The sequence below is a fragment of the Babylonia areolata genome, chromosome 20 (genome assembly GCF_041734735.1).
Source record: "Babylonia areolata isolate BAREFJ2019XMU chromosome 20, ASM4173473v1, whole genome shotgun sequence".
In the NCBI taxonomy this organism is placed as follows: Eukaryota; Metazoa; Mollusca; class Gastropoda; order Neogastropoda; family Buccinidae; genus Babylonia; species Babylonia areolata.
In genome coordinates this window covers 10706962-10732426 of record NC_134895.1, presented here as the reverse complement: position 1 = coordinate 10732426, position 25465 = coordinate 10706962, and the positions used below count along the sequence as shown (strand labels likewise).

The following is a 25465-nucleotide window of genomic DNA, read 5'->3' as shown; positions in this document are numbered from 1 at the left end:
CACCACCACCACCCTGACCCCCCCCCATGTGTTCCTTCTGTTCCCTGTGGCCAGATCCGGCCACCTTTGCCAGGGACTTTTCCTCAGGATACCTCATCGGGGAAGTTCTGCACAAGTACCAGCTGCAGAATGACTTCGACCAGTTTTCACAGAGCAGGTGAAGGGTTCAGGGAAATGTGAGGGGCAGGGGAGGGGTGTGTTTTGGGTAAATGGGGGGCACGGGGGGGGGGGGGGGGGGGTGAGGGTCTGAATGCAGTGTATGTATGCATGTATTTGTGTATGTGTGTAGGTGTGGGTGTGTGGGTGTGACTCTGCATGTGTTTGTGTGTGTGTGTAACTCTATGTTTGTGTGTGTGTGTGTGTGAGTGTGTGTGTGTCCGTGCACGTGTGCATCACTGTGTGTGTGTGTGTGTGTGTGTGTGTGTGTGTGTGGTAAATCTAAAGCAGGGTTTTGATGTCTGGATTAACTGTATTTTTCTTTGCCAAACAAAAACTGTCCAAAACGAAAATGGTCAATCTGTGTTCACTGTAGCATACACACGCAGTGTTTCAAAGCAGCATTTTTGGCTGTCTTAGATTCTGAAATGTTGATTACATTTTGTTTAAAATAAAAGGATAATCGGTTTATTATATTACCGGACAAACACATGATAACACAAATATTATCAAAATAAATAACAGATATAAAGTAATAAATGAATACAGATAAAGAAATTGGTCAATAAATAAATTCACAAGTAAGATCGCAAATCATGTAATCCAATCAGTAAATCAATCAAACCAGTCACTGAAGAAATAAAGGTAATAAAAACTTCTCTTTTTTTTTTTTAGGTAAAGTAACATTGATTTCAGAATTTTCCAATTTCTGTTTTTGTGTTGTTTTGGTGAACTTTGACATATTAGTTATTACACACCAATAACAGACCTTCATTGAATTTTGTTTTGAAAAAAAAAGTCTGTAAAGTAGACTTAAAACAGCACAGTACCGTACACTTCATGAAAACAGGTATGTTTTCATATATAAAAGAATTTAATCAAGAGACCTGTCTGACTTGTATATGTATATATATTGACCTCTCATGGAACACATATACGGTTGTTTCAGATACACATGTACCATGAAAACCTTGAAAAAAAAAAATGTTTGAAAAAATCAGTGTTCCTGCCAAAAATGACAGTTGTACAGTGGTGTTTGAATAATAGGTGTTGTTTTTTTTTTCACTGTAAGAAAATGGAAGTGTATGTGCAAGAAAGCACCTGTGGTTCATTTCATTAGTTGCATGCATACATCGCTCTTTGTTCAATAGCAAGTTGGTGTGTGTTTGTCATTTAGACCTGTGCGTAAAATATGTCTTTTTTTTTTTGTCTTTTTTTTTTTTTTTTTTTTTTAAGTCTTTTCCCCAAGACAGATTCGTAAAATGACATATTTGTCTCTCTCAGAGAAAAAAAAAGGTATATGATAGTAGTAATACCCAGTAAACATATTTAAACAAGCAATGTTTACATTCCTCTACAGTCATTATCCTGTTTTCTTTGTATTTTCTGAACATAAACATTGGTGAGCGCAAACATTGTCCCCTGAAACTTGTGTTCAGCAGCTCTGTTGTGGGTGCAAAATTAGCACATTCGTGTGTGTGTGTGGGGGGTGGGGGGTAGGTTCGTGGGGCTGGAGGGGGGTTGTGGGGCGGGAGGGGGCCCTTGAGGAGTGTTTGTATGCGTTTTTGCATGTGTGTTTGTGTGTGTATATGTGTCTGTTTTTTTGATTGGTGGTTTATTTGTTTGTTTGTGTGTGTGTTTCTGTGTTTCTGTATGTGTGTTTATGTGTGTGTGTGTGTTTGTGTATATATATATATATATATATATATATATATATATATATATATATATATATATATATATATATATATATATGTGTGTGTGTGTGTGTGTGGGTGCATGTATGTGTGTGTATTTGTGTGAGTGTACAGATGTGTGTATGTGTACGTGTGTGTTTGTATACATATAAGTTCATATTATTACCAAAACACTCACTGGTTCCCACCATTGCTATCTATCTATCTATCTATCTATCTATCTATCTATCTATATATATATATAGAGAGAGAGAGAGAGAGATATATAGATATATATATATGTGTGTGTGTGTGTGTGTGTGTGTGTTTATATATATATATGTATATATATACACATACATACATATATCAACGCCCCCCCTCCTCCTGGCCACGGAAAAACACAAAACACAGGACGTACGAATCCAAGCTGAACAACTTCTCCCGCCTGGAGCCCGTCTTCAGCCAGCTGGGCGTGGCCTTTGACATGACCTCTGCCCGGGAGGTCATGACGGAGAGGCACGGGACGGCCACGCGCCTGCTCTACCAGCTGTACATCATCCTCAACAACAGAAGGAAGCAATCGCAGGGCAGCGGCAGCCACGCCATGAAGTTGGACACTATCGAGGACAACAGGCTGATAGAGGTGGGTTGGGTTGTGCTGTCGGTTTGGGTTTGGTTTTGGTTGTGCTGTTGGGTTGGGTTATATTGTTGGGTGGGGTTGTGCTGGGTTGGCTTTGGTTGGTTTGTGCAGGGCTGGGTTGGGTTGGGTTGTGCTGTTGGGTTGGGTTGGGTTGTGCTGTTGTTGGGTTGGGTTGTGCTGTTGTTGGGTTGGGCTGTGCTGTTGGGTCGGGTTGGGTTGGGTTGTGCTGTTGGGTCGGGTTGGGTTGTGCTGTTGGGTTTGGTTGTGCAGGGTTGGGTTGGGTTTGGTTGTGCAGGGTTGGGTTGGGTTGGGTTCATGCTGTTGGGTTGGGTTACATTGTTGGGTAGGGTTGTGCTGGGTTGGCTTTGGTTGGTTTGTGCAGGGCTGGGTTGGGTTGGGTTGGGTTGTGCTGTTGGGTTGGGTTGGGTTGTGCAGGGTTGGGTTTGTGCAGGGCTGGGTTGGGTCATGCTGTTGGGTTGGGTAATATTTTTGTGTTGGGTCATATTGTTGGTTTGGGTTGTGCTGGGTTGGGTTTGTGCAGGGCTGTGTTGGGTTGTGCTATTGGGTTGGGTTTGGTTGTGCTGTTGGGTTGGGTTTGGTTGTGCAGGGTTGGGTTGGGTTAGGTTCATGCTGTTGGGTTGGGTAATATTTTTCTGTTGGGTCATATGGTTGGGTTGTGCTGGGTTGGGTTTGTGCAGGGCTATGTTGGGTCATGCTGTTGGGTTGGGTAATATTTTTGTGTTGGGTCATATTGTTGGGTTGGGTTGTGCTGGATAGGGTTTGTGCAGGGCTGGGTTGGGTTGTGCTGTTTGGTTGTGCTGTTGGGCTGGGTTGTGCTGTTGGGTTGGGTTATATTGCTGGGTTGGGTTGTGCTGGGCTGGCTTTGATTGGCTTTGTGCAGGGTTGAGTTGGGTTGTGCAGGGGTCATGTTGTGCTGGGTTGGGTTGGGTCATGTTGTGCTGGGTTGAGTTATGTTGTGCTGGGTTGGGTTGGGTCATGTTGTGCTGGGTTGAGTTATGTTGTGCTGGGTTGGGTTGGGTTGTGTATATGTACTTAAACATACACTGCTGCTCATTCCAGTCTTCCGGGGTTTGTTTTTCAGTAAAGATAAATTTAAAGTGAAGTGTTGTCCTAGTGGTAATGCATCTGCCTAGGAAGCAAGAGAACCTGAGCGAACTGGTTCAAATCCCACAGCCACCAGTATTTTCTTCCCTCCACTAGACCTTGAGTGGTGGTCTGGATGCTAGTCAATCAGATGAAACGATGAACCAAGATCCTATGTGCAGCATGCACTTAAACCACATAAAAGAATCCACAGCAACAGAAAGGTTGTCCCTGGCGAAATTCTGTAAAAAAAAAAAAAAAAAAAAAAATCCACGAAAATAAAAAAGCAAATAAAATGGCAGGCAGAAAAAAAACCCACAAAAAATGGGTGGCGTTCAAAGCCCTAGGGAGAGCAGCCTGCATTTTACACAGGCAAATCTGTTGTGACAAAAAAGAGTAATACAATACTTATTCGTTCATGGGCTGCAGTTCGCAGGTCCACTCATATGGACACGAGGGGCTTTTATGTGTATGACAGTTTTTTACCCCGCCATGTAGGCAGCCATTCTCCATTTTCAGGGGTGTGCATGTTGGGTATGTTCTTGTTTCCATGCCCCATCAAACACTGACATGGATCTCAGGATCTTTAACAATAATATTTGATCTTCAGCTTGCATATACACACGAAGAGGGTTCAGGCACAAGCAGGTCTGCGCATATGTTGACCTGGGAGATCGGAAAAATGTCCACCCTTTACCCACTAGGCGCCATTACCAAGATACGAACCTGGGATCCTCAGATTGAAAGTAGAGCGCTTTAACCACTTGGCTATTGCGCCCATCTAGTACAATACATTATACATACAATGATACATTTATATTTGTATTTGTATTCCTTTTCATCACAACAGATTTCTCTGTGTGAAATTCAGACTGCTCTCCCCAGGGAGAGTGCGTCGCTACACTACAGCCCCACCCATTTTTTTGTATTTTTTTCTGTGTGCAGTTTTATTTGTTTTTCCTGTCGAAGCGGATTTTTCTACAGAATTTTGCCAGGAACAACCCTTTTGTTGCCATGGGTTCTTTTACGTGCGCTGAGTGCATGCTGCACACGGGACCTCGGTTTATCGTCTCATCCAAATGACTAGCATCCAGACCACCACTCAAGGTCTAGTGGAGCGGGAGAAAATATCGGCGGCTGAGCCGTGATTGAATCCAGCGCTCAGATTCTCTCGCTTCCTAGGCGGGCGCGTTACCTCTAGGCCATCACTCCACATATACATAGATATATATGAACCTGAAGTCTTGTTTACCTCCAGCAAGCACGGCGGCGGAAGGCTGGCCAGAAAGCAGAGCTAAGCATGGGGGACATCAGCTCCAGACTCCCTCTTCTCCAGAACAACAGAGAAGACACGTCCTTCCGCAACCGCTTCCTTGAGTGCGAGAAACGGCTGAGGGACCAGGAGCAGCACCACCTGGAGATGATGGAGAGATCCCGTCTGCTGCAGGCCAAACAGAGCGAGATGGTGGCCAAGATTAAGTCAGTACTGGCTGTGTTTGTCTTGTGGTTTTTTAGGGTGGTGGGGGGCGTGGGTGGGGGGGATGATGGGGCTGTCTGGGGGATAAGTTGGGAGGGTCGTTGATTGTATTGTGTGTGTGTGTGTGTATGTGTGTTTGTGTTTGCAAGTGTGAGTGCTTGTATGTGTGTGTGTGTGTTTGTATCTCTATGTGTGTATGTGTGTGTTTATGTGTGTTTGTGAGTGTGATGGACAAAGAGAGAGAGAAATCATTGAAAAGAGAAAAATCCATCAATGTGTGGGTTTGTATTTGAGTGTTTGTTTTGTTGTTGGTGGTGGTGGTTTTTTGTTGTTGTTTTTGTGAGAGAGAGAGAGAGAGAATGGGTGAATGAATGAATGAATGAATCTTTGAATGAGTGAATCTTTATTTTCCAGTGGTGGAGATATCAGCACATTGGCCAACTTAACGTATCTGATGTTGTTCTAAGCGACACACAAGTGTATACACTTATAAATGCTTTTATACTCGAGACAGAGAAAATGACAATTAAGCATAACCATATCAGGGATGATGAAAAACATGCCCCATTGTGCTGGACAACTCCATTTCATGAAGCTGATGAGATGCTAAAGTGCAGGGGTAATAAGAGCAGTTGCATGTTGTTGTTGTTGTTGTTTCCATTCAGAGTAAACATGTGCATATATATATATATATATATGTGTGTGTGTGTGTGTGTGTGCGTGTGTTTGTTGTTCTTTGTGCCTTTGTCTAAAAACAGTTTGCAAGCGTTTTGATACTGTACATTGATGAATACATGATTATGAAACCGTGTTGTTGCAAGTAGACTCAGTGCAAATTAGCAACAACAACAACAAAAATTTTGAAAAAATACATTACAAGGTTCCCAGCAGAAACACATATGAGGCAAGTATTGTTGTGAAATGATGCACTGGTAAATGTCGTTCTGCATTCATTTCATTCGTTGTTATCAGTTCACCGTGTTCAGTTTGTTATTGATTTACCCGTTTATTGTGTTCAGGTCATCAACGATCCACGTTCCAAAGCCGCCGTCAAAATCCAGCAAATTTCTGCAGGAGAGGCAAACAGCTCGGCGACAGAGGGAATCTGTGGTAATAATGATGATGATGATAATGATAATGTTTTTTGTATGTCTTGTTGGGTCATTGGAGGTATATTGGTTGTATGTCTTGTTGGGTCATTGGATATATGTTTGTTGTATGTCTTGTTGGGTCATTGGAGGTATGCTTTTTGTATGTCTTGTTGGGACGTTGGATGTATGGTTTTTGTGTGTCTTTTTGGGTCGTTGGATGTATGTTTGTTGTATGTCTTGTTGGGTCATTGGATATATGTTTGTTGTATGTCTTGTTGGGTCATTGGAGGTATGGTTTTTGTGTGTCTTATTGGGACATTGGATGTATGGTTTTTGTATGACTTGTTGGGTCAATGGATGTATGTTTTTTGTCCAGGAAAGAGAGTAAGTTACTTTGGAAGGTAGTTTGTTTAGTCAATGAATAGACAAGCGAGCGAGGTAGCTGCTGAGGAAGAGACTTGGGATTTAGCCTTAAAGTTATACATACATACATACATATATATATGTATGTGTGTGTGTGTGTGTATGTGTGTGTGTGTGACTCGCAAGCTAGGGGGCAAGATCGCACTGGCTCTTAGTGCTGCAGCCTTGTGGGCAAGTTGGCCTCTGGGGTCTGTCCCAGTACTGACTGTCCTAAAGCCCTCTTAGCCAAGACTGGAGATGTAACTTTGGCAAGACACACTCCACTATGATCACTTTCTAGCCCAGATAGTTGGGACAGCAGTTGCCTCCTCTGCTTTTCTGATGGCCATATATGAAGCAGCACGCGAAAACCCGTCTAAAGTCAGAATTTGTCATTTTTCACATTTATTTACTTTTGGAAAGTTTAAAAATCACAGATTAACATGCAAAAATCAGAACTGATCTGTCTATCATAGTATTATCCTATAATTTTTTCAAAGTTGGTGTGCCGGAAATTAACAAATCGAGAAATTTGCTCATGAAAAATACACACATTTGCCTGCTTGTAACTTTTGAACAAGAATTATCTTGAACTAGTATGTAGTGTCAAAAGATTCAGAATTAAGTAAACTATAAATCTCTATGTGATAAATGCACAGGAAATTGTTTTCTCTCTGTACTCAAATGAAGTCAAGAATGGTGAGTGGAGGAGTGACATCATGCCACAAGAGACCAGTCAGCGGCAAACGTTGAATGTTCAAATGAGAGCCAAAAGGCCGCATTTGTGTTTGAACAAAGATATTTCCGGTAATTCTGATGAATCTTTTGATCTTCAACTTTAGATCCCTGATCAAAATGTTGTTTAAAAAAACTGTAGTCATTAATGATTTCAGAAAAGCCTGAAGTCAAATGCACTGAACATTGAAGCTAAAGTGATGAATGTATACAGCAGTGCCAACAGCAGATGGATCTGAAAACATTAAAGTACTACAGTTTCAGGTAGTTTTATAATGAAATACTTACCAGCAACAAAGATAACATAAGATAGATAAGACTTCAAAGATGCGAAAACTGTAAAAAAAAATCTTATTTTGACCCTAATGATGTGTTTTTGGGCATGACTAAGAAAAGCTGGCTGCGACTTTAGCCAGGTTTTCCCGTGCTATGTCATATATTTAGACGTCATCATCAAAAAGTGTTGTTGCTGTTTGTTGTTGTTTTTTTTCCTGTAAATCTGTATGTCAGGCTTTTGTTTTCACTAGCCATGTTTGGCATTGTGGTTGTGCAGGAAACAATGGCAGCTATTTCTTGCTTTGAAGACAAGCTGAAGATGATCCTGCTGCCTACTGATGATGGGAGGTAAGTCATAGCTCCTGTTGCAGATGATGGGAGGTAAGTCATGGCTCCTGTCACTGATGGTAGGAGGTAAGTCATGACTCCTGTCGCTGATGATGGGAGGTAAGTCTTGGCTCCTGCCACTGATGATGGGAGGTAAGTCATGGCTCCTGTCACAAATCTGGGGAGGTAAGTCATGGTTCATGTCACTAATGATGGGATGTAAGTCATGGCTCCTGTCGCAGATGATGGGAGGTAAGTCATGGCTTCTGTCACTGATGATGGGAGGTAAGTCATGGCTTCTGTCACTGATGATGGGAGGTAAGTCATGGCTCCTGTCACAGATGATGGGAGGTAAGTCATGGTTCATGTCACTAATGATGGGAGGTAAGTCATGGCTCCTGTCACTGATGATGGGAGGTAAGTCATGGCTCCTGCCACAGTTCTTGGGAGGTAAGTCATGGTTCATGTCAGTAATGATGGGAGGTAAGTCATGGCTCCTGTCGCAGATGATGGGAGGTAAGTCATGGCTCCTGTCGCTGATGATGGGAGGTAAGTCATATGCTCCTGCCACTGATGATGGGAGGTAAGTCATGGCTCCTGTCACAGATGATGGGAGGTAAGTCATGGCTCCTGTCGCTGATGATGGGAGGTAAGTCATGGCTCCTGTCACTGATGGTAGGAGGTAAGTCATAGCTCCTGTCGCAGATGATGATGATGGGAGGTAAGTCATGGCTCCTGTCATTGGTGGTAGGAGGTAAGTCATGACTCCTGTCGCTGATGATGGGAGGTAAGTCATGATTCCTGTCGCTGATGATGGGAGGTAAGTCATGGCTCCTGTCGCTGATGATGGGAGGTAAGTCATGGCTCCTGTCACTGATGATGGGAGGTAAGTCATGGCTCCTGTCACGATGGTAGGAGGTAAGTCATGATTCCTGTCACAGATGATGGGAGGTAAGTCATGTTTCATGTCACTAATGATGGGAGGTAAGTCATGGCTCCTGTCGCTGATGATGGGAGGTAAGTCATGGCTCCTGTCGCAGATCTGGGGAGGTAAGTCATGGTTTATGTCACTAATGATGGGAGGCAAGTCATGGCTCCTGTCTCTGATGATGGGAGGTAAGTCATGGCTCCTGTCGCAGATCTGGGGAGGTAAGTCATGGTTCATGTCACTGATGATGGGAGGCAAGTCATGGCTCCTGTCACTGATGATGGGAGGTAAGTCATGGCTCCTGTCTCTGATGATGGGAGGTAAGTCATGGCTCCTGTCACAGATGATGGGAGGTAAGTCATGGTTCATGTCACTAATGATGGGAGGTAAGTCATGGCTCCTGTCACTGATGATGGGAGGTAAGTCATGGCACCTGCCACAGTTCTTGGGAGGTAAGTCATGGTTCATGTCAGTAATGATGGGAGGTAAGTCGTGGCTCCTGTCGCAGATGATGGGAGGTAAGTCATGGCTCCTGTCGCTGATGATGGGAGGTAAGTCATATGCTCCTGTCTCAGATGGTGGGAGGTAAGTCATGGCTCCTGTTGCTGATGATGGGAGGTAAGTCATATGCTCCTGTCCCAGATGATGGGAGGTAAGTCATGGCTCCTGCCACTGATGATGGGAGGTAAGTCATGGCTCCTGTCACAGATGATGGGAGGTAAGTTATGGCTCCTGTCACAGATGATGGGAGGTAAGTCATGGCTCCTGTCACAGATGATGGGAGGTAAGTTATGGCTCCTGTCACAGATGATGGGAGGTAAGTTATGGCTCCTGTCACAGATGATGGGAGGTAAGTCATGATTCCTGTCGCTGATGATGGGAGGTAAGTCATGGCTCCTGTCACTGATGATGAGAGGTAAGTCATGGCTTCTGTCGCTGTCGGCCCACACAGACACTACTTTTTGTTTGTGTCTTTCTTTCTCTGTGTGTGTGTGTGTGTGAATGTGACCCAGACTTTGGGGAAATTTTTTTTTTGTTATATAATTTGATGATGATGGGGGTGATGACAATGCTGCTGTTATGGCAGCCCCTTAACTCATTCAACACTGCGCCTGCATGACGGGCCTGCACTGCTGATCACCGTTTTCCGCCTGAGCCCGCCTGACAGGCAGGTGAAGAAACCCATTTATTTAAATCGGTTCGACAGCTCATTATTATTCATTGAACTGCTAGGTAAGGGAAGTAACTCCAACTTAACTTCCTTCCTCACTGGCACACGAAGTTTCGCTCCATTAGTGCGTTTTTTATCCAGTTTTCCGTATTGATATGGTAAAATGTCAAAGGCTTACTGCACAGTAAGTGCTCAATGAAATTATGATGGACTCTTGCAGCAAATTCGACCCAGATAATGAAGATATGTCTTATAATTCATCTGATAATTCCTGAAAAAGTGAAGGGGATGAAATTTGCGGCAGGTCTAGACAAAGTGGTGGACATTTCAATCAAGAAGATAGCACACAACCTTCAACATTCACAGAAGCTGACATTTTACTATTTCAGTTTTTGATTTAAAGTTACAAGTAAACTGTTGCATCCTTCATTTTGAGACTTCAGCAATTTGTGTCAAAATCATATTTCAGTCATTTTGTGAAGTTCGGTCGCTAATGGTTGAGCAGTTGCTATGAATTTGCGCCTGAAGTGAAGCACCCCTTCCCGTTGATGCAGCCAGGCCAAAACATGCCAGGCTGGAAGGGTTGCACAGGCAGAAGGGCTGAAAGGGTTAAGGCCTGAGACTACTTGACAAGTCTGTACTCTGATGATATTTCCTGGTATCAGCCAGGCTAAAGGATGCAGACACCTGCAGTGTTGGTCATAAAAATTTGAGCAACTCTAGCAAAGACGCATCCGTGAAGGGGATGACCCATGACTGTATGGTCCCAGTCTTCTTCTTTGACCCCACAGCATACTCAGCTCTGGGTAGGAGGTGGCCACAGGCAAAAAAAAAAAAAACCCAACTTTGGTGGGTACGAACCTGCGTTCTCCCAGTCATCAGTCCATGACACGAACCACTTCCCCATAGCAGCTCGTTTCTCTTGGTGTCGTTCTCTTCTCAGCTCTCTGGTCGTGGTGCACCGGTAACCTTGACCACAAAAGTTCACTTCTCAGGATTTTTTTTTTTTTTTTTTTTTTTTTTTTTTTGTTGTTGTTGTTGTTGTTGGTTGCCTTTTTGTAAATATCCTCTATGCAAAAAAAAAAAAAAGAGTTTTAATTCCAAGTTATTACTTCAAAGACTGATCATTCAAAAGTTCACCATTATTATCCATGAACCTTTCAGAAATTATGCATACTCTTTTGCCCTGTTTCTTGTAATGGAGTAGATTGTGATCAGTTTATCAGTTTTTCATAATGAACTACTGGTTTGGTTGTTGGTTCACCTTGTGTTTTGATAGAATTGCGATTAAGCTGTTAAAAAATATTCTCCAGAATGTAACTTCATGTGCCTGCCTCTTCCGTTGTCAGCTGTGATGTGTTTTCATGTGCTTGTCTTCCCATGTCAGCAGTAATGTAGTTTCATGTCCCTGTATCTTCCATTGTCATTGGTAATGTAATTTCATGTCCCTGTGTCTTCCATTGTCATTAGTAGTGTAATTTCATGTCCCTGTGTCTTCCCATGTCAGCAGTAGTGTAATTTCATGTCCCTGTGTCTTCCCGTGTCAGCAGTAATGTAACTTTCATGTCCCTGTGTCTTCCAGTGTCAGCAGTAATGTAATTTCATGTCCCTGTGTCTTCCAGTGTCAGCAGTAAATGTACTTTCATGTTCCTGTGTCTTCCAATGTCAGCAGTAATGTAATTTCATGTCCCTGTGTCTTCCAGTGTCAGCAGTAATATATTTTCATGTGCCAGTGTCTCCAGTTTTTCAGTTTAAGTTTCAAATTTAGTTCCTCAAGGAGGACAAATCGATATGCGCTACATCACACTGCTGGGCAGATGGCTGACGGCAGCTTAACGCAATGTGCTTAGTCAGGTTTTGTATTTGTATTTGTATTTCTTTTTATCACAGCAGATTTCTCTGTGTGAAATTTGGGCTGCTCTCCCCACGGAGAGCGCGTCGCTATACTTCAGCGCCACCCAATTTTTTTGTATTTTTTCCTGCGTGCAGTTTTATTTGTTTGTTTTCCTATCGAAGTGGATTTTTCTACAGAATTTTGCCAGGAACAACCATTTTGTTGCCGTGGGTTCTTTTATGTGCGCTAAGTGCATACTGCACACGGGACCTTGGTTTATCGTCTCATCCGAATGACTAGCGTCCATACCACCACTCAAGGTCTAGTGGAGGGGGAGAAAATATTGGCAGCTGAGCCATGATTCGAACCAGCGCGCTCAGATTCTCGCTCGCTTCCTAGGTGGACACGTTACCTCTAGGCCATCACTCCACTTGTTTGCATGCATATATATTTGTTTACCTATTAGAGTGGATTTTCCTCTGTAGAATTTTTCCCCAGAGGACGACACCTATGGTGCCATGGGTTCCATTTCAGTGCACCAAGTGTGTGACGCACACAGGACCTCGGTTTATCATCTCATCTGAATGACTGGATGCTCACTTTGATTTTCCAGTCAAACTTGGAAGAAAAAGGAAAGTCAAGGGATCAAACCCAGGTCCTCACAGACACGGTATTCAAAGAAAAGCATCCTGATTTCTGCCACCTTTCTCCATTGTCAACAGTAATGTCATTTTCAAGTGCCTGTGTCTTCCAAAGTGGCAACAGTAATGCATCATCATGTGCCTGTGCCTGTGCAGTGATGAGATAGACATCTCCTACATCCTGAAACGTGACGACGAGCGGGCAGACACCCTGAACGTGGTGAAGTTGTCGTCAAACAGTGAGTACATCAGCAAGATCCGCAAGCGTCTCCAGGAGGACGCGGCGGCCAGAGAGGAACGGGAGAAACGGCGCCGGAAAGTGATTGGGGAACAGATGTCTGCACACCAGGCCCAGGAGGTGTGTGGAGTGATGGTGGAAATAGACTGTGTTGTGTTGTGCTGTGTTGTGTTGTGTTGTGTTTTATTGTGTTGTGTTGTATTTCATTTCTTTTTTTGTCACAGCATATATCTCTATGAGAAATTCAGGCTGCTCTCCCCAGGAAAGGCTTGTCACCACAGTGCAAGTCCATCATATTTTGTTTGTTTGTTTGTTGTTGTTTTGGGGAGGGGGGAGGGCTGGTTGTGTGTATTTTGTTTTTTTCTATCTGCAAATGTATTTGTGGGGTTTTTCTACAGAATTTTTCCTGTGGGTTCTTTAATACACACAGGAGTTTTCCTGACTGTATAATGATGGGCTGCCAATTGCTTTCAACAACACACTGTGTTAAAAAAAAAAAAAATATCTTAAGATCGACTGCAAAAAGAAAAAAAAGAAAAGGAAACTGTACATCATATTGTTCCCCACCCCCATCCCCCACCCCCACCCCCACACCCCTCTCTCTCTGGCAGGAGGCGCGGCGAGAGGAGATGATGGTGAACAAGCTGATGCGACAGTCGCAGCATGAGCGGCGCATCGCTGTGCAGCTGCTGCATGCGCGGCAGGAGAGGGAAGCCATTCGCAACAACCGCATCGCCCGTGAGCAGCAGTACCAGGAGAGGAGGCTGTGCGACTTCGAAGAGGCCCTCGACCGAGAGGCGGTGTGTAGGGACTGGGTTGTCTGGGTGGTGTTGGTGTGTGTGTGTGTGTGTGTGTGTGTTTAGGGGGAGGGTGCAGAGGGGGCATGTTTGTGCATGCATAAATAAATAAATTGAGTGTTTGTGTGTGTGTGTGTGTGTGTGTACAGGCATAGGATTTGAGCGCATGTGTGTATGCATATCTGCAGGAAGTTGATTTTTGTGTTTGTGTGCATGTGTATGTCTGTGTGTGTCTGTGTTTCTGTGTGTGTGTTCCTATGTGTATATGTTGTGCATGTATGTGGTGTGTGTGTGTGTGTGTCTCTATGCCTGTGTGGTGTGTGTATGTATATATAGTGCATGTATGTGGTGTGTGTGCCTGTCTGTGTGCCTGTGTGTGAGTGTTGTGTGTTGTGTATGTAAACATGTGTTCATAAAGAGTGTGTGTGTGTGTGGAGTGTGTGTTGTTCATCTGCCTCCATCTTATGTCATCCATTCACCCTTGCCCATTCATACACACACACACACACACACATACGCACGAACACACAGAAACACACACACTTAGAAACACACACACACACAGAAACACACACACACAGAAACACACTTTCACACACACACACATACACACACACACACACATGCACATGCACATGCACACATACACACACACACTACACACACAAACACACTCACACTCTCCCCCCCCCCCCCCCACCCCACCCCACCCATCCACCCCACACACACAAATACATAACGCCCTGTTTTGTTTTCACCATCATCACCACCATCATCGTCATCAGGAGCTGGCCCGGCAGGAGAAGGAGGAGAGGAAGGAGGAGCTGCAGCATGAGCAGGAGCTGCACGACAGGATTGCCGCCGAGAGGGCGGAGCTTCGCTACCGCCGACACTATGACTCCTGCTACGACATTGTGGCCCAGGTTGTGGACTTCTCCTGCAAGGTGGCCGAGTATCGCCAGCTGACTGAAAAGTGGGTGATTGGTGTTTTTTTTTTTTATTAAGAGTTTTTTGGTTTGGTTTGGTTTGGTGTGTGTGATTGATTGTTTTTTTGTTGTTTTTTTTGGGGGGGCGGGGGCGGATATGTGTGGAGGGTGTGGTGGAGGGGGCTGATAAATCAAAATTATTATTGATCTTGACTGGGAGTCAGATGTATTATTTAAGAAAACTTTCAGATTGTTCACTTTAATTCTATTTATACAGTGACAGTAATATTGGCAGTCTGAATCTTTTTGCTTATTTTCAAGTCAGTTACAGGACACTTTTTCTGTACTGCTAGGTTAACTCTTGTAGGTCTAATGGAATGCTGAGAGTCTTCGACGGGCGCAGTAGCCGAGTGGTTAAAGCGTTGGACTTTCAATCTGAGGGTCCCGGGTTCGAATCACGGTGACGGCGCCTGGTAGGTAAAGGGTGGAGATTTTTACGATCTCCCAGGTCAACATATGTGCAGACCTGCTAGTGCCTGAACCCCCTTCGTGTGTATATGCAAGCAGAAGATCAAATACGCACGTTAAAGATCCTGTAATCCATGTCAGCGTTCGGTGGGTTATGGAAGGAAGAACATACCCAGCATGCACACCCCCGAAAACGGAGTATGGCTGCCTACATGGCGGGGTAAAAACGGTCATACACGTAAAAGCCCACTCGTGTGCATACGAGTGAATGCAGAAGAAGAAGAAGAGCTGAGAGTCTTCATAAACTGCATGTTGCCTTTCTGGCAGCCTGATCTGCCTGCTCATTTGAAAAAAAATCGCACAGTGAGAAGGCACCGAGCAGAAAGCAACATGGATGCCTTCGATCAACAGAAGATTCGCAGTGTCGTTTTATTTCAGTTGTGTGTGTGTTAATGATGAGTGCCAAAAGGCAGCTCTCAGTTAGCTGTGAGTAGACAGCCTGCTGTGAAAATGACTCCATGTTTGTAGAGCACTTTCAGCGTGGTCTCTGAGTGAAGACAGGTGCCACCTGAGATTGGCTCAGTGTATGCAAAATGCAGAATTTGGTCTCGGACTTAACTCACTCAGTACAGCCAGTCCTCTCTTCTCCTCTACACAGACACCTCGGATGTCCAGTGGGTGTCTGAATGACCCAACCTTTAGCTTCCATCGTCAGAATTGTGGTATTCATTGTCAACATTCACCTCTTCAGTGTAAGAGCCTTCCGCTTGTAATATTTTGATGGTGGTAATTGGGGAGAAACGCTGTTAACGTCATCTCTTTCGCCGTTCGTATGGAGAGAGTTAAGATAGGCACAATTTAAGTATGACTACGTGTTTGTAGAGAGCTTAGAGTTTGGTATCTGATTGAAGATAAGCACTATTTAAGTATGAGTCCATGTTTGCAAAGTGCTTAGATTGTTGTCTCTTGAGAATGACTCCATGTCTGTTAAGCTCTTAGAGTTTGGACTCAAACTGAAGACAAGTGCTATATAAGAATGACTCTGTGTTTGTAATGTGCGTAGAGTGTGGTCTGTGACTAAAGACAAGCACCTTATAAGAATGACTCAGTGTTTGTAAAATATGTAGAGTGTGGTCTGACTGAAGATGAGCACTGTATAAGAATGACTCCATGTTTGTAAAGTGCATAGAGTGTGGACTCTGACTGAAGACAAGTGCTACATAAGAATGACTCTGTGTTTGTGATGCACTTAAGAGTTTGGTATCTGACTGAACATAGGCGCTATATAAGAATGACCCCATGTTTGTACAGCACCTAGAGTGTGGTCTCTGACTGTAGAGTGTGATCTCTTAATGGAGATAGGTGATATATGACTCCATGTTTGTGAAGTGCTTAGAGTGTGGGTCACTGACTAAAGATAGATGCTGCATGAGTAAGGAGCACCACGGAGAGGTGACGTCAGGCCGTGTGTCTGCTGTGCAGCCTCATCCCCGCCAAGCTGATGCGTGACTGGACGGCCATGTTTGTCAGCGGCTACCCCCTGTACGAGGCCGTCCCTGTGGACTCAGGGGAGCCCACTCCGGAGCAGATTCTGGAGGAGGAGCGGCAGATGTTGCTGGATGAGGGAGACTTCATGGAGTACAAGGTCAGGACTGCAGCTCCCCTCCCTCCCCCCCCCCCCACACCCCCTCCCGGAGAAAACGCCCCTGGTGTAGACTGTCACTGTTGTCATGTTGTTGTGTTTTTTTTTGTGTGTGTGTGTGTGTGTGTGTGTGTGTGTGTGCTATCATCCACACAAAACATACACAGACACTGTTCCATTTCTCTTAGTTATGTTCTCTTCTTCTTCTTCAGCATTCCCAGGCCATGTTCAGATGGTCAGTCCAAAGTAAATTACGAATCTGCTGGAGCTGTCGCCATTCCCCACAACTTGTCCTGGAGAGCTGCGGGACTGGGCCAGATCTGGCGCCTCAGCTCTTTGTGCAGAGGGCAGTCTTGCAGGACATGGGCCTGAGTTTGAGGAGCGGTGTCACACGGACATTGGTCTGTGTGGGAAATTTTCAGTGTGTAGAGATGGGAGAGGAGCTGGCAGTGGCCTGTGCACAGTCTGAGAATGATAGTCATGTTCTCTGATTTCTGAAGTTGAGATCTGGGCGCTTTACCAGGAAGAAACAGGGCTTCAAACCATGCCCACTGGTGAACACTGGATCAGAAATTCAACGCTTGACCACTTCGGTCAGAGCACCTCTACCCAGCATGCTGACCCCCCAAAAAACGCAATATGGTTACCAACATAGAAGGGTGAAAATGGTCATGCAAGTGAAAACCAATTCGTATATGTATTCCAGTGAACTCATTGCGGACAAAAGGCCCCAATCGAGGCCCTACTGTTTACAGCTATTTCAGATAAAGGAGCCTGATAGGGGCTTTAGATAGTTTTCGAATTTTTGGAGTGGCACCTAATTTGCATATTGTTGTTATAAGCTAAAAACATCTTAACTGACCTTTCCACTCTGAGCTGCGACCAGTAAATGCAGTGTGTATCGCTGTGCTCACAAACAGGAGAGTTATTTTCGCAGTAACTAGTTCACGTGAACAGTGCGTGCCAACAATGGTGTCTGACCCAGTTTCGTCTCTGTCACAAGGCAGACAACAGAATTAGACAAAGGGTCCCTGTCATGGCTATTTAACGTTCTGAATTTAATCTGTTTCAAACTCTGTGTGCTTTCCTGGATTCATTTACAAGTCATCAGTGTGTGCAAATTTTGAACAAAAAGTATGGATACTTTCGTCATCTCACTGTATGATAGCATAAGAAGGGAGGAGGTTTTATATGTTGTCCCCAACTAACTCATGTTACTGATCAGTTTGGAAGTTTTCAGTTCACAAATTCTATTTTCTTTTTTCGGGGTTTTTTTTTGGGGGGGGGGGGGGGGGGGGGGGGGTTGGCGATTTTATTTCTTACTGCTACAAATGGGTCGTCTGTGGGGAAAGTCAGGGGAGCTAACTGGCAGTACTGAGTGATTTTGTGGGAGTTACAGCAGCTGAACACAAACGAAGGGGAACGACGTCTTTTAGTCGTGATGACTGTGTGTGCAGAACATGATAGGGGAGTGGCAGCCCCCAGCAGAGGCGAAGGAGATGGGGGGTCCCCCTCGCGTCAACCCTGTGGTGGGCCACATCATCCAGCGCCTCTACAGCATTGTGCACCCCCCCACGGTGAGTCCTCCCCCCCCCCAGAGAGTTTGATTTTAGAAAAATGCTAGGTGTCGGGGGTTTTTGTTGTTGTTGTTGCTTTATTCTCCGCTAGAGTGTTTGAATCTTTTCTTCTTCTTTTTTGACTAACTTGTGTAAACAAAGTGAGTCTATGTTTTAACCCGGTGTTTGGTTGTGTGTGTGTGTCTGTGGTAACATTGCCATTTTCTCTGCAAATACTTTGTCAGTTGACACCAAATTTGGCATAAAAATAGAAAAAATTCAGTTCTTTCCAGTCATCTTGTTTAAAACAATATTGCACCTCTGGGATGGGCACAAAAAATTTTTTAAAAAGAAGCCAAATTATATGCAAACTGATTTACTGTTTTTTTTTTTTTTTTTTTTATTCTTTAAACTTGGCACTTTGATCTGATATTCTGACACAACAACAAGAGCAGTCATTTTTATCATTTTTTGTTCAAACAGGAACTTTGTTTGCTAAGCATAGAAGTTATATTTATTTTGCATGTCTTTGGTGCAGACAGTAAAAAAGGGAAATTAATCTGTAATTAATGCTAGGGGGCTTAATTTGCTTTAAACTGATCTTTCTCATCTTAAACATTACATTATGAAATTATACTCAATACATAAAAAGCTTGTGTGTTCTACTCTCAGTGTACATGGCTTTCACTATGTTCATTCGCCCAAGTGGTCTTTTTCAGAAAATACTAAAATCAATTCGACGAGTGGCCTTTATAGATTGGCTGAGCCCTAAATGTCATGAGCAAAAATCAATTACGTACAAATATTTATACATATTCAAAGCGCATTTTCATATTCTTCATGAACGCGAAGTACGCCATTTTGTTTCAAGTTGTTGACCTGCCTGTTCAATCCTATATTCAATCGATAATACAAGATAACATATGATGGAAAGTTGAAGAAGGAGACCGTTAAATATTTATTCAGAGAAATATTTTTTGAACGCCTCATCACTTACTGGATTATGCCCCAAACTGCCATAAAAATAACCACAGAATCAGTCGGAACTCAGTTAAAAATAATAAACCATGAGAGTTAATACCTTTGAATTGAAACGTAAAAATTTCCAGTCTTGACTTTTCTCAAAATGAATTCCGTTTCACTTCATACAAAGTTAAGAAGTACTTGTACTTGGCTCTACATGTTATTAGTTTAACAAAATACTCAATTTTCATATCAACATTAAAACTATAAAACTAGAATGAACATAAAAGAGAAATTGAATCGATCGTGTCAACCAGGTGTAACTAAACTTGTACATCTATCTAGATCCAGATAAAAAATGGCTAAATGTTGCAGTGTGATTGTGGCGATAGCCACGTCTCCTTTACCACGGACTTAAAAAGAATTTTTAATTGCCCTTAAAGATTTTTTGAATGTCCAAGATACACCAGAATAATATGATGTTTAAATATTATATTTTTGAACGTCAATTAAGGAGCCACGATAGTGTAATGGGCAAGACAGAAGGTGTGTGACTGTCAGCTTAACATAATTCCCACCATTCCAGAACAGCTGTATTTGTTATGGAAACATGTAAAAATTGATAACCATTCCAGATGTTACAACTGCAGATGGATGGTTAAGGGAAAAAAAAGAACACATTGAAACAAATGGGTTCGAATCTGCCATTAGGACTTTTTTTTTCTTTTTCTTTTGACCTGAAGCTTTATAATAACAAATAAAGAACACATTTTAACAATTAGATTTTTTTTTAAAGTGAATCACAAGTGAGTCTTGAAGGCCTTGCCACTCTTGTTTTTCTTGTTTTGTTTTTGTTTTTGTTTTTTTTAGATATCCGTTAGTTTTCTAAACTTGGGCACTGGACCTTGCATCTTTAATGCATGATGAATGTGATGCAATGTCTCATCTTTAATGTATGATGAATGTGATGCAATGTCTCATCTTTAATGTATGATGAATGTGATGCAATGTCTCATCTTTAATGTATGATGAATGTGATGCAATGTCTCATCTTTAATGTATGATGAATGTGATGCAGTGTCTGGGGTTCTTATTACTGACCTGGTTTATTAGTGATTGTATGTTGTTACATGTTTTAGAAAGAAAAAAAACCACTTTATACATCGCAAGAGTCAACAATTTAAAGGAAAGGGGGTAAACAAACATATTTCTCTTTCAAACAGTCATTCCAGCATTTTTATTTTTGATTTGTGATTGAATGTGTTTCTTTCTTGAATCTCCGTGGCAGTTTAAAGATGGATCAATAATTCTATAAATCTTCTTTTACCAAAAGGCTTCTGTGGTCTGATGGCTGGGATTTATGATGACATGTTGACCAATATGTTGTTGTGTATTTGTGTTTTGTTTGTTTGTGTGCGTATGTGTTTGTATGTGTGTGAGTGTGTGCATGTGTGTGTGTGAATGTGTGTGTGTGTGTATGTGTTGTGTACACATTTTTTATCATTTGTGTGTGTGTGTATGTGTGTGTGTGTATACGTGTTGTGTACACTTTTTTTTATCATTTGTGTGTGTGTGTGTGTGTGTGTATGTGTGTGTGTGTGTGTGCAGTGTTGGTATTCTTGTCCATATGATTGGACGGATACAAATGCCTTAAAGAAATTTGCTTAAAGAAATCAAAAGAAAATACTTGACAAGGACAGAATGGTGTGTTTCAATGTTTCAGCCGCCGCCACCCCCTCCAGAGTTCCCTCCCTTCCCCATTCGTGCCTGTGTTCTTGGCAAGCCATTCAGTGGGAAGACAACAGTCGTTAAACAGCTGTTGGAAGGTGTGTGACTGTCAGCTTAACATAATGCCCCACCATTCCAGAACAGCTGTATTTGTTATGGAAACGTAAAAATTGATAACCATTCCTGATGTTATAACTGCAGATGGATGGTTAAGGGAAAAAAAAGAACACATAGAAACAAATGGGGGAGCCTTTTTTTACGGGTGGACAAACCGTATCAGGGATGGGAAGTTGCGCTTCGATCCGTGTGGCAATAAGTCAGTAACCAGATACGGAAGATTCAAAGTTACGAGAAATGGCGCTCACTGGAATAAGATGGCTAGTTATCACAAGCAAAAGAAAAAACAAAACAAAAAAATAATAATTGACACCACCATATCTTCAGGAAAGAATTCGTTGAACACTGTTTACAAGGACAGAAAAGAGAAAAGTTAGTTTGTACACTGTATGTATGGAAATGTAATTTCTCCATGAGTCATAGTGGCTGTGATGATGGTCGTCATCATACTGAATAAAAAAAAAAAAGGAAGACAGCGTGTTGCTGAAAATTCTAGAAAATTTCAGTTTGTTCCTGATTATTGTATCATCTTCGGTGGCATGATTTTGAGGAAGGCATATATTGGTTATATTTTTCATGAATATCGAACCATTGATTGTGAAAATGTCAGCTTTGTTGTGTATGTTATGTAATGTATGTTTTTTTGTTTTCACCTCCATAGGCGTCTTTAGTCAACGTTAAAGGGGGTCATGTCAAACAAACAGCTTTTCACATTGTAACAAAGCTTGACAGCCGCTGCGGGGTGGGAGTTTTGGGGGAGTGGGGGGTGGGGGGGGATACAATGGAAAAGAAATTTGATGTTGACGTGCTGTGTGACAGATCACCGCGTGGTGGTGATGGACGTGGACGAGCTGGTCAGCCAGGCGGTGGAGGCCCACAAGAACAACGAGATAATGGAGGCTACACAGGTCAGTGCATGCGCACTTGGGTCTGTGCATGTGCACTGGGTCGGTGCATGCGCACTGGGGTCGGTGCATGCACATCTGGGTCAGTGCATGTGCCCTGGGGTCAGTGCATGCTGAGTCAGTGCATGTGCAACGTGGTCAGTGCATTCAGTGCATACGCACTGGGGTCAGTGCATGCTCACTGGGGTCAGTGCAAGCACGCTGGCGTTTGAGTGGGCACAACACAGTCATGCAGCATAGAATGTGATAGAACAAAATAGAGTATGCCTTCATTACCATTACCAAGTATACCAGTGTCACAAGGAACCTGTGTGAAATTCAAGCTGATCCCCCCAGGGAGAGCGCATCGAGGAGTGATGGCCTAGAGGTAATGCGTCCGCCTAGGAAGCGAGAGAATCGGAGCGCGCTGGTTCGAATCGCAGCTCAGCCACCGATATTTTCTCCCCCTCCACTAGACTTTGAGTGGTGATCTGGATGCTAGTCATTTGGATGAGACGATAAACCGGGGTCCCATGTGCAGCATGCACTTAGTGCACATAAAAGAACCCATAGCAACAAAAGGGTTTTCCCGACAAAATTATGTAGAAAAATCCACTTCGATAGGAAAAAACAAATAAAACTGCACGCAGGAAAAAACACAAAAATATGGATGTCGGTGTAGCGATGCACTCTCCTTGGGGACAGAAGCCCGAATTTCACACAGAGAAATCTGTTGTGATAAGAAGAAATACAAATACAAAATACAGATACAAATACAATGAGAGTGCCACCCTCTATTGTTGTTTTTTTTCTCTCTCTTTTTTTTTCTGTGTTCAAGTATATTTGTTTTGTTTTCCTGTCATAGTGGATTTTTGTACGGAATTTTTCCAGTGACAACCCTTTTGTTGCCATTGATTCTTTCATGTGCGCGAAGTGCATGCTGCATGCTGGACCTTGTTTTATCATCATTTGATGACTCATTTGAATGAAACATTCCTTATTCATACTTTTTCAAAACAATCATTCGGATGAGAAATATTTAACCGTGGTCCGATGTGTAGTTTGCATTTAGTGCGCATAAAAGAACCCATGGCAACAGAAGGACTGTCCCTGGCATGATTCCACAGAAAATTTCTTTTTGATAGGAAAACAAATACACTTACAAGCAGATTATTTAAACAAGAGAGGCAAGGCCTTCAAGACCCACTTGTGATAAATTAAGTCCCCTAGCATTAATTACAGAGTAATTTCCCTTTTTTACTATCTGCACCAAAATGTTTACAAAATAAATAAAAATTCCATGTTTAGCAAAAGAAGTTCCTGTTTGAACAAAAAATGATAATATTGACTCCTCTTGTTGTTGTGTCAGAATAAGAGGTCAAAGTGCCAAGTTTAGAGAATACAAAAAATATAAACATAACAGTAAATGCAGTTTGCATATAATTAGGCTTCTTTTTTTTATTTTTTTGTGCCCATCCCAGAGGTGCAATATTGTTTTAAGCAAGATGACTGGAAAGAACTGAATTTTTCCTATTTTTATGCTAAATTTGGTGTCAACTGACAAAGTATTTGCAGAGAAAATGTCAGTGTTAAAGTTTACCACGGACACACAGACACACGGACACACACACACACACACACAGACAACCGAACACCGGGTTAAAACATAGACTCACTTTGTTTACACAAGTGAGTCAAAAATTTTTAGTAAAGAAAAGAAAAAGTGTGGCACTGCACTCTAGTGATGTGCTCTATCTCAGGAGAGCAGAACAAATTTCACACACACAGAAATCTGTTTTGACGAAACAGAAATACGGTAAGATACAGACAGATTTTAAAAAGTACTGATTGGTATGCTTGACTCGGTCTTTCTTTATTTTGTTCATTCTATCCTCTTTTTTTTTTTTTTTCTTTTTTTTCTTTTTTTTTTTTTTCATAATGATCTGGTCTGGTGTGTTTTGAACACTTTAAGCACCCATTTGAATGAAATATTCCTTGTTCATACTTTAACTCTTTCTACCCCACAGCTACATGCCTGCTACATCTCCCTGGACCAGCACTACATGAGACCACTGCAGTAAAAAATATATTAAAAAAAAGTAGGGTTGTTCACTAAAACGGTGAAAATCGGTGAAGAATTGTTGATTTAATCAGTCAAACAAAGCTTCGTTTTGATGCTTCCGGAATCCGTAAATGGCTCAGTTAAGAACGCCAACTGTATCAAGCAAGAATAAATGAAGTTAGAATAGTGTGTTGGCACAAGAATACTTGTACCAGGTCCACAGGGGAAGTAATTATGGAACAAGTTAACTTACACCCGGAGTAGAATGGGTTGAATAAAAAGAAAAACAATCCTTTGTTTTAAAAAATCTTTCTTTTTTGACTCATTTGTGTAAACAAAGTGAGTCTATGTTTTAACCCGGTGTTCGGTTGTCTGTGTGTGTGTGTCCGTGTGTCTGTGTGTCCGTGTGTCCGTGGTAAACTTTAACATTGACATTTTCTCTGCAAATACTTTGTCAGTTGACACCAAATTTGGCATAAAAATAGGAAAAATTCAGTTCTTTCCAGTCATCTTGTTTAAAACAATATTGCACCTCTGGGATGGGCACAAAAAAAATTAAAAAAGAAAGCCTAATTATATGCAAACTGCATTTACTGTTATATTTATATTTTTTGTATTCTCTAAACTTGGCACTTTGACCTCTTATTCTGACACAACAACAAGAGGAGTCATTATTATCATTTTTTGTTCAAACAGGAACTTCTTTTGCTAAGCATGGAATTTTTATTTATTTTGCAAACGTTTTAGTGCAGATAGTAGAAAAGGGAAATTACTCTGTAATTAATGCTAGGGGACTTAATTTATCACAAGTGAGTCTTGAAGGCCTTGCCTCTCTTGTTTTTTTTAAGAATGTTTGGTTTTGGTTGTGTTTCAGGATCAAGGCATGAGAGAAACCTCGGCGTCTGAACGACCTTCAGGAAGTGAGTGGTTTGTTGTTGATGGAGGCAGGTGGAGGGAGGGTGGCACAGGTGGTGAAGGTGGTTGTGTCCGTGGTGTGCGACCCAGTAGTGTAGTCCCTGCTGTCGTCTCCCCTTTGTCGCAGCAGATCAACCCTTATTGAAAATATAACATGAAGTAGACAGTTAAAAGTGTTATAGCTGCTGAAAGTATAACAGGAAGTAGAAAGTAAAAAGAGTTACAGTTGCTGAAGTAGAAAGTTAAAAGAGTTACATTTGCTCTTGGTACAGCATGAAGTAGAAAATTGCAGAGTTACAGTCACTTTAAGTACAACACAAAGTATGATTTTACAGAATTACACTTACTGAAAGTATAACATGAACATGAAGTAGAAAATTGCAGAGTTACAGTCACTTTAAGTACAACACAAAGTATGATTTTACAGAATTACACTTACTGAAAGTATAACATGAAGCAGTAACAGAAAGATCTAATGTCACTGAATGTGCAGCAAAAAAATTATTTTTAAAAATCTACCGTTACTGAATGTACAACAAAAAGTAGAAACATGATAAAGAGCTACAGTTATGTAATGTACAACAAAAAAGCAAGAAAATGTCTATAGGTAATGAATTTACCTGATAAAGTTGAAACAGAAGGATGAAGACATCATGAATCAATAACTTGAGGTAAAAACAAAGATTTTGTAGTGAATATACACACGAA

General features: G+C 42.3%; 1 protein-coding gene across 3 annotated transcripts in view; it reads left to right on the top strand.

Annotated features, from left to right (window-relative positions):
- Positions 1 to 25465, top strand: part of LOC143295112 (sperm flagellar protein 2-like) — a 92835-nt gene that overhangs the window by 1037 nt on the left and 66333 nt on the right. For all 3 annotated transcript variants that reach the window (XM_076606676.1, XM_076606675.1, XM_076606674.1), the window contains exons 2-14: positions 55 to 157; positions 2247 to 2478; positions 4838 to 5058; positions 6076 to 6166; positions 7838 to 7908; positions 12618 to 12819; positions 13311 to 13499; positions 14282 to 14469; positions 16373 to 16535; positions 17990 to 18109; positions 20775 to 20877; positions 21716 to 21804; positions 24717 to 24762. In XM_076606676.1, the coding sequence (XP_076462791.1) occupies positions 55 to 157; positions 2247 to 2478; positions 4838 to 5058; positions 6076 to 6166; positions 7838 to 7908; positions 12618 to 12819; positions 13311 to 13499; positions 14282 to 14469; positions 16373 to 16535; positions 17990 to 18109; positions 20775 to 20877; positions 21716 to 21804; positions 24717 to 24762 (1818 nt within the window). The remainder of the gene's footprint in view (positions 1 to 54; positions 158 to 2246; positions 2479 to 4837; positions 5059 to 6075; positions 6167 to 7837; positions 7909 to 12617; positions 12820 to 13310; positions 13500 to 14281; positions 14470 to 16372; positions 16536 to 17989; positions 18110 to 20774; positions 20878 to 21715; positions 21805 to 24716; positions 24763 to 25465) is intronic.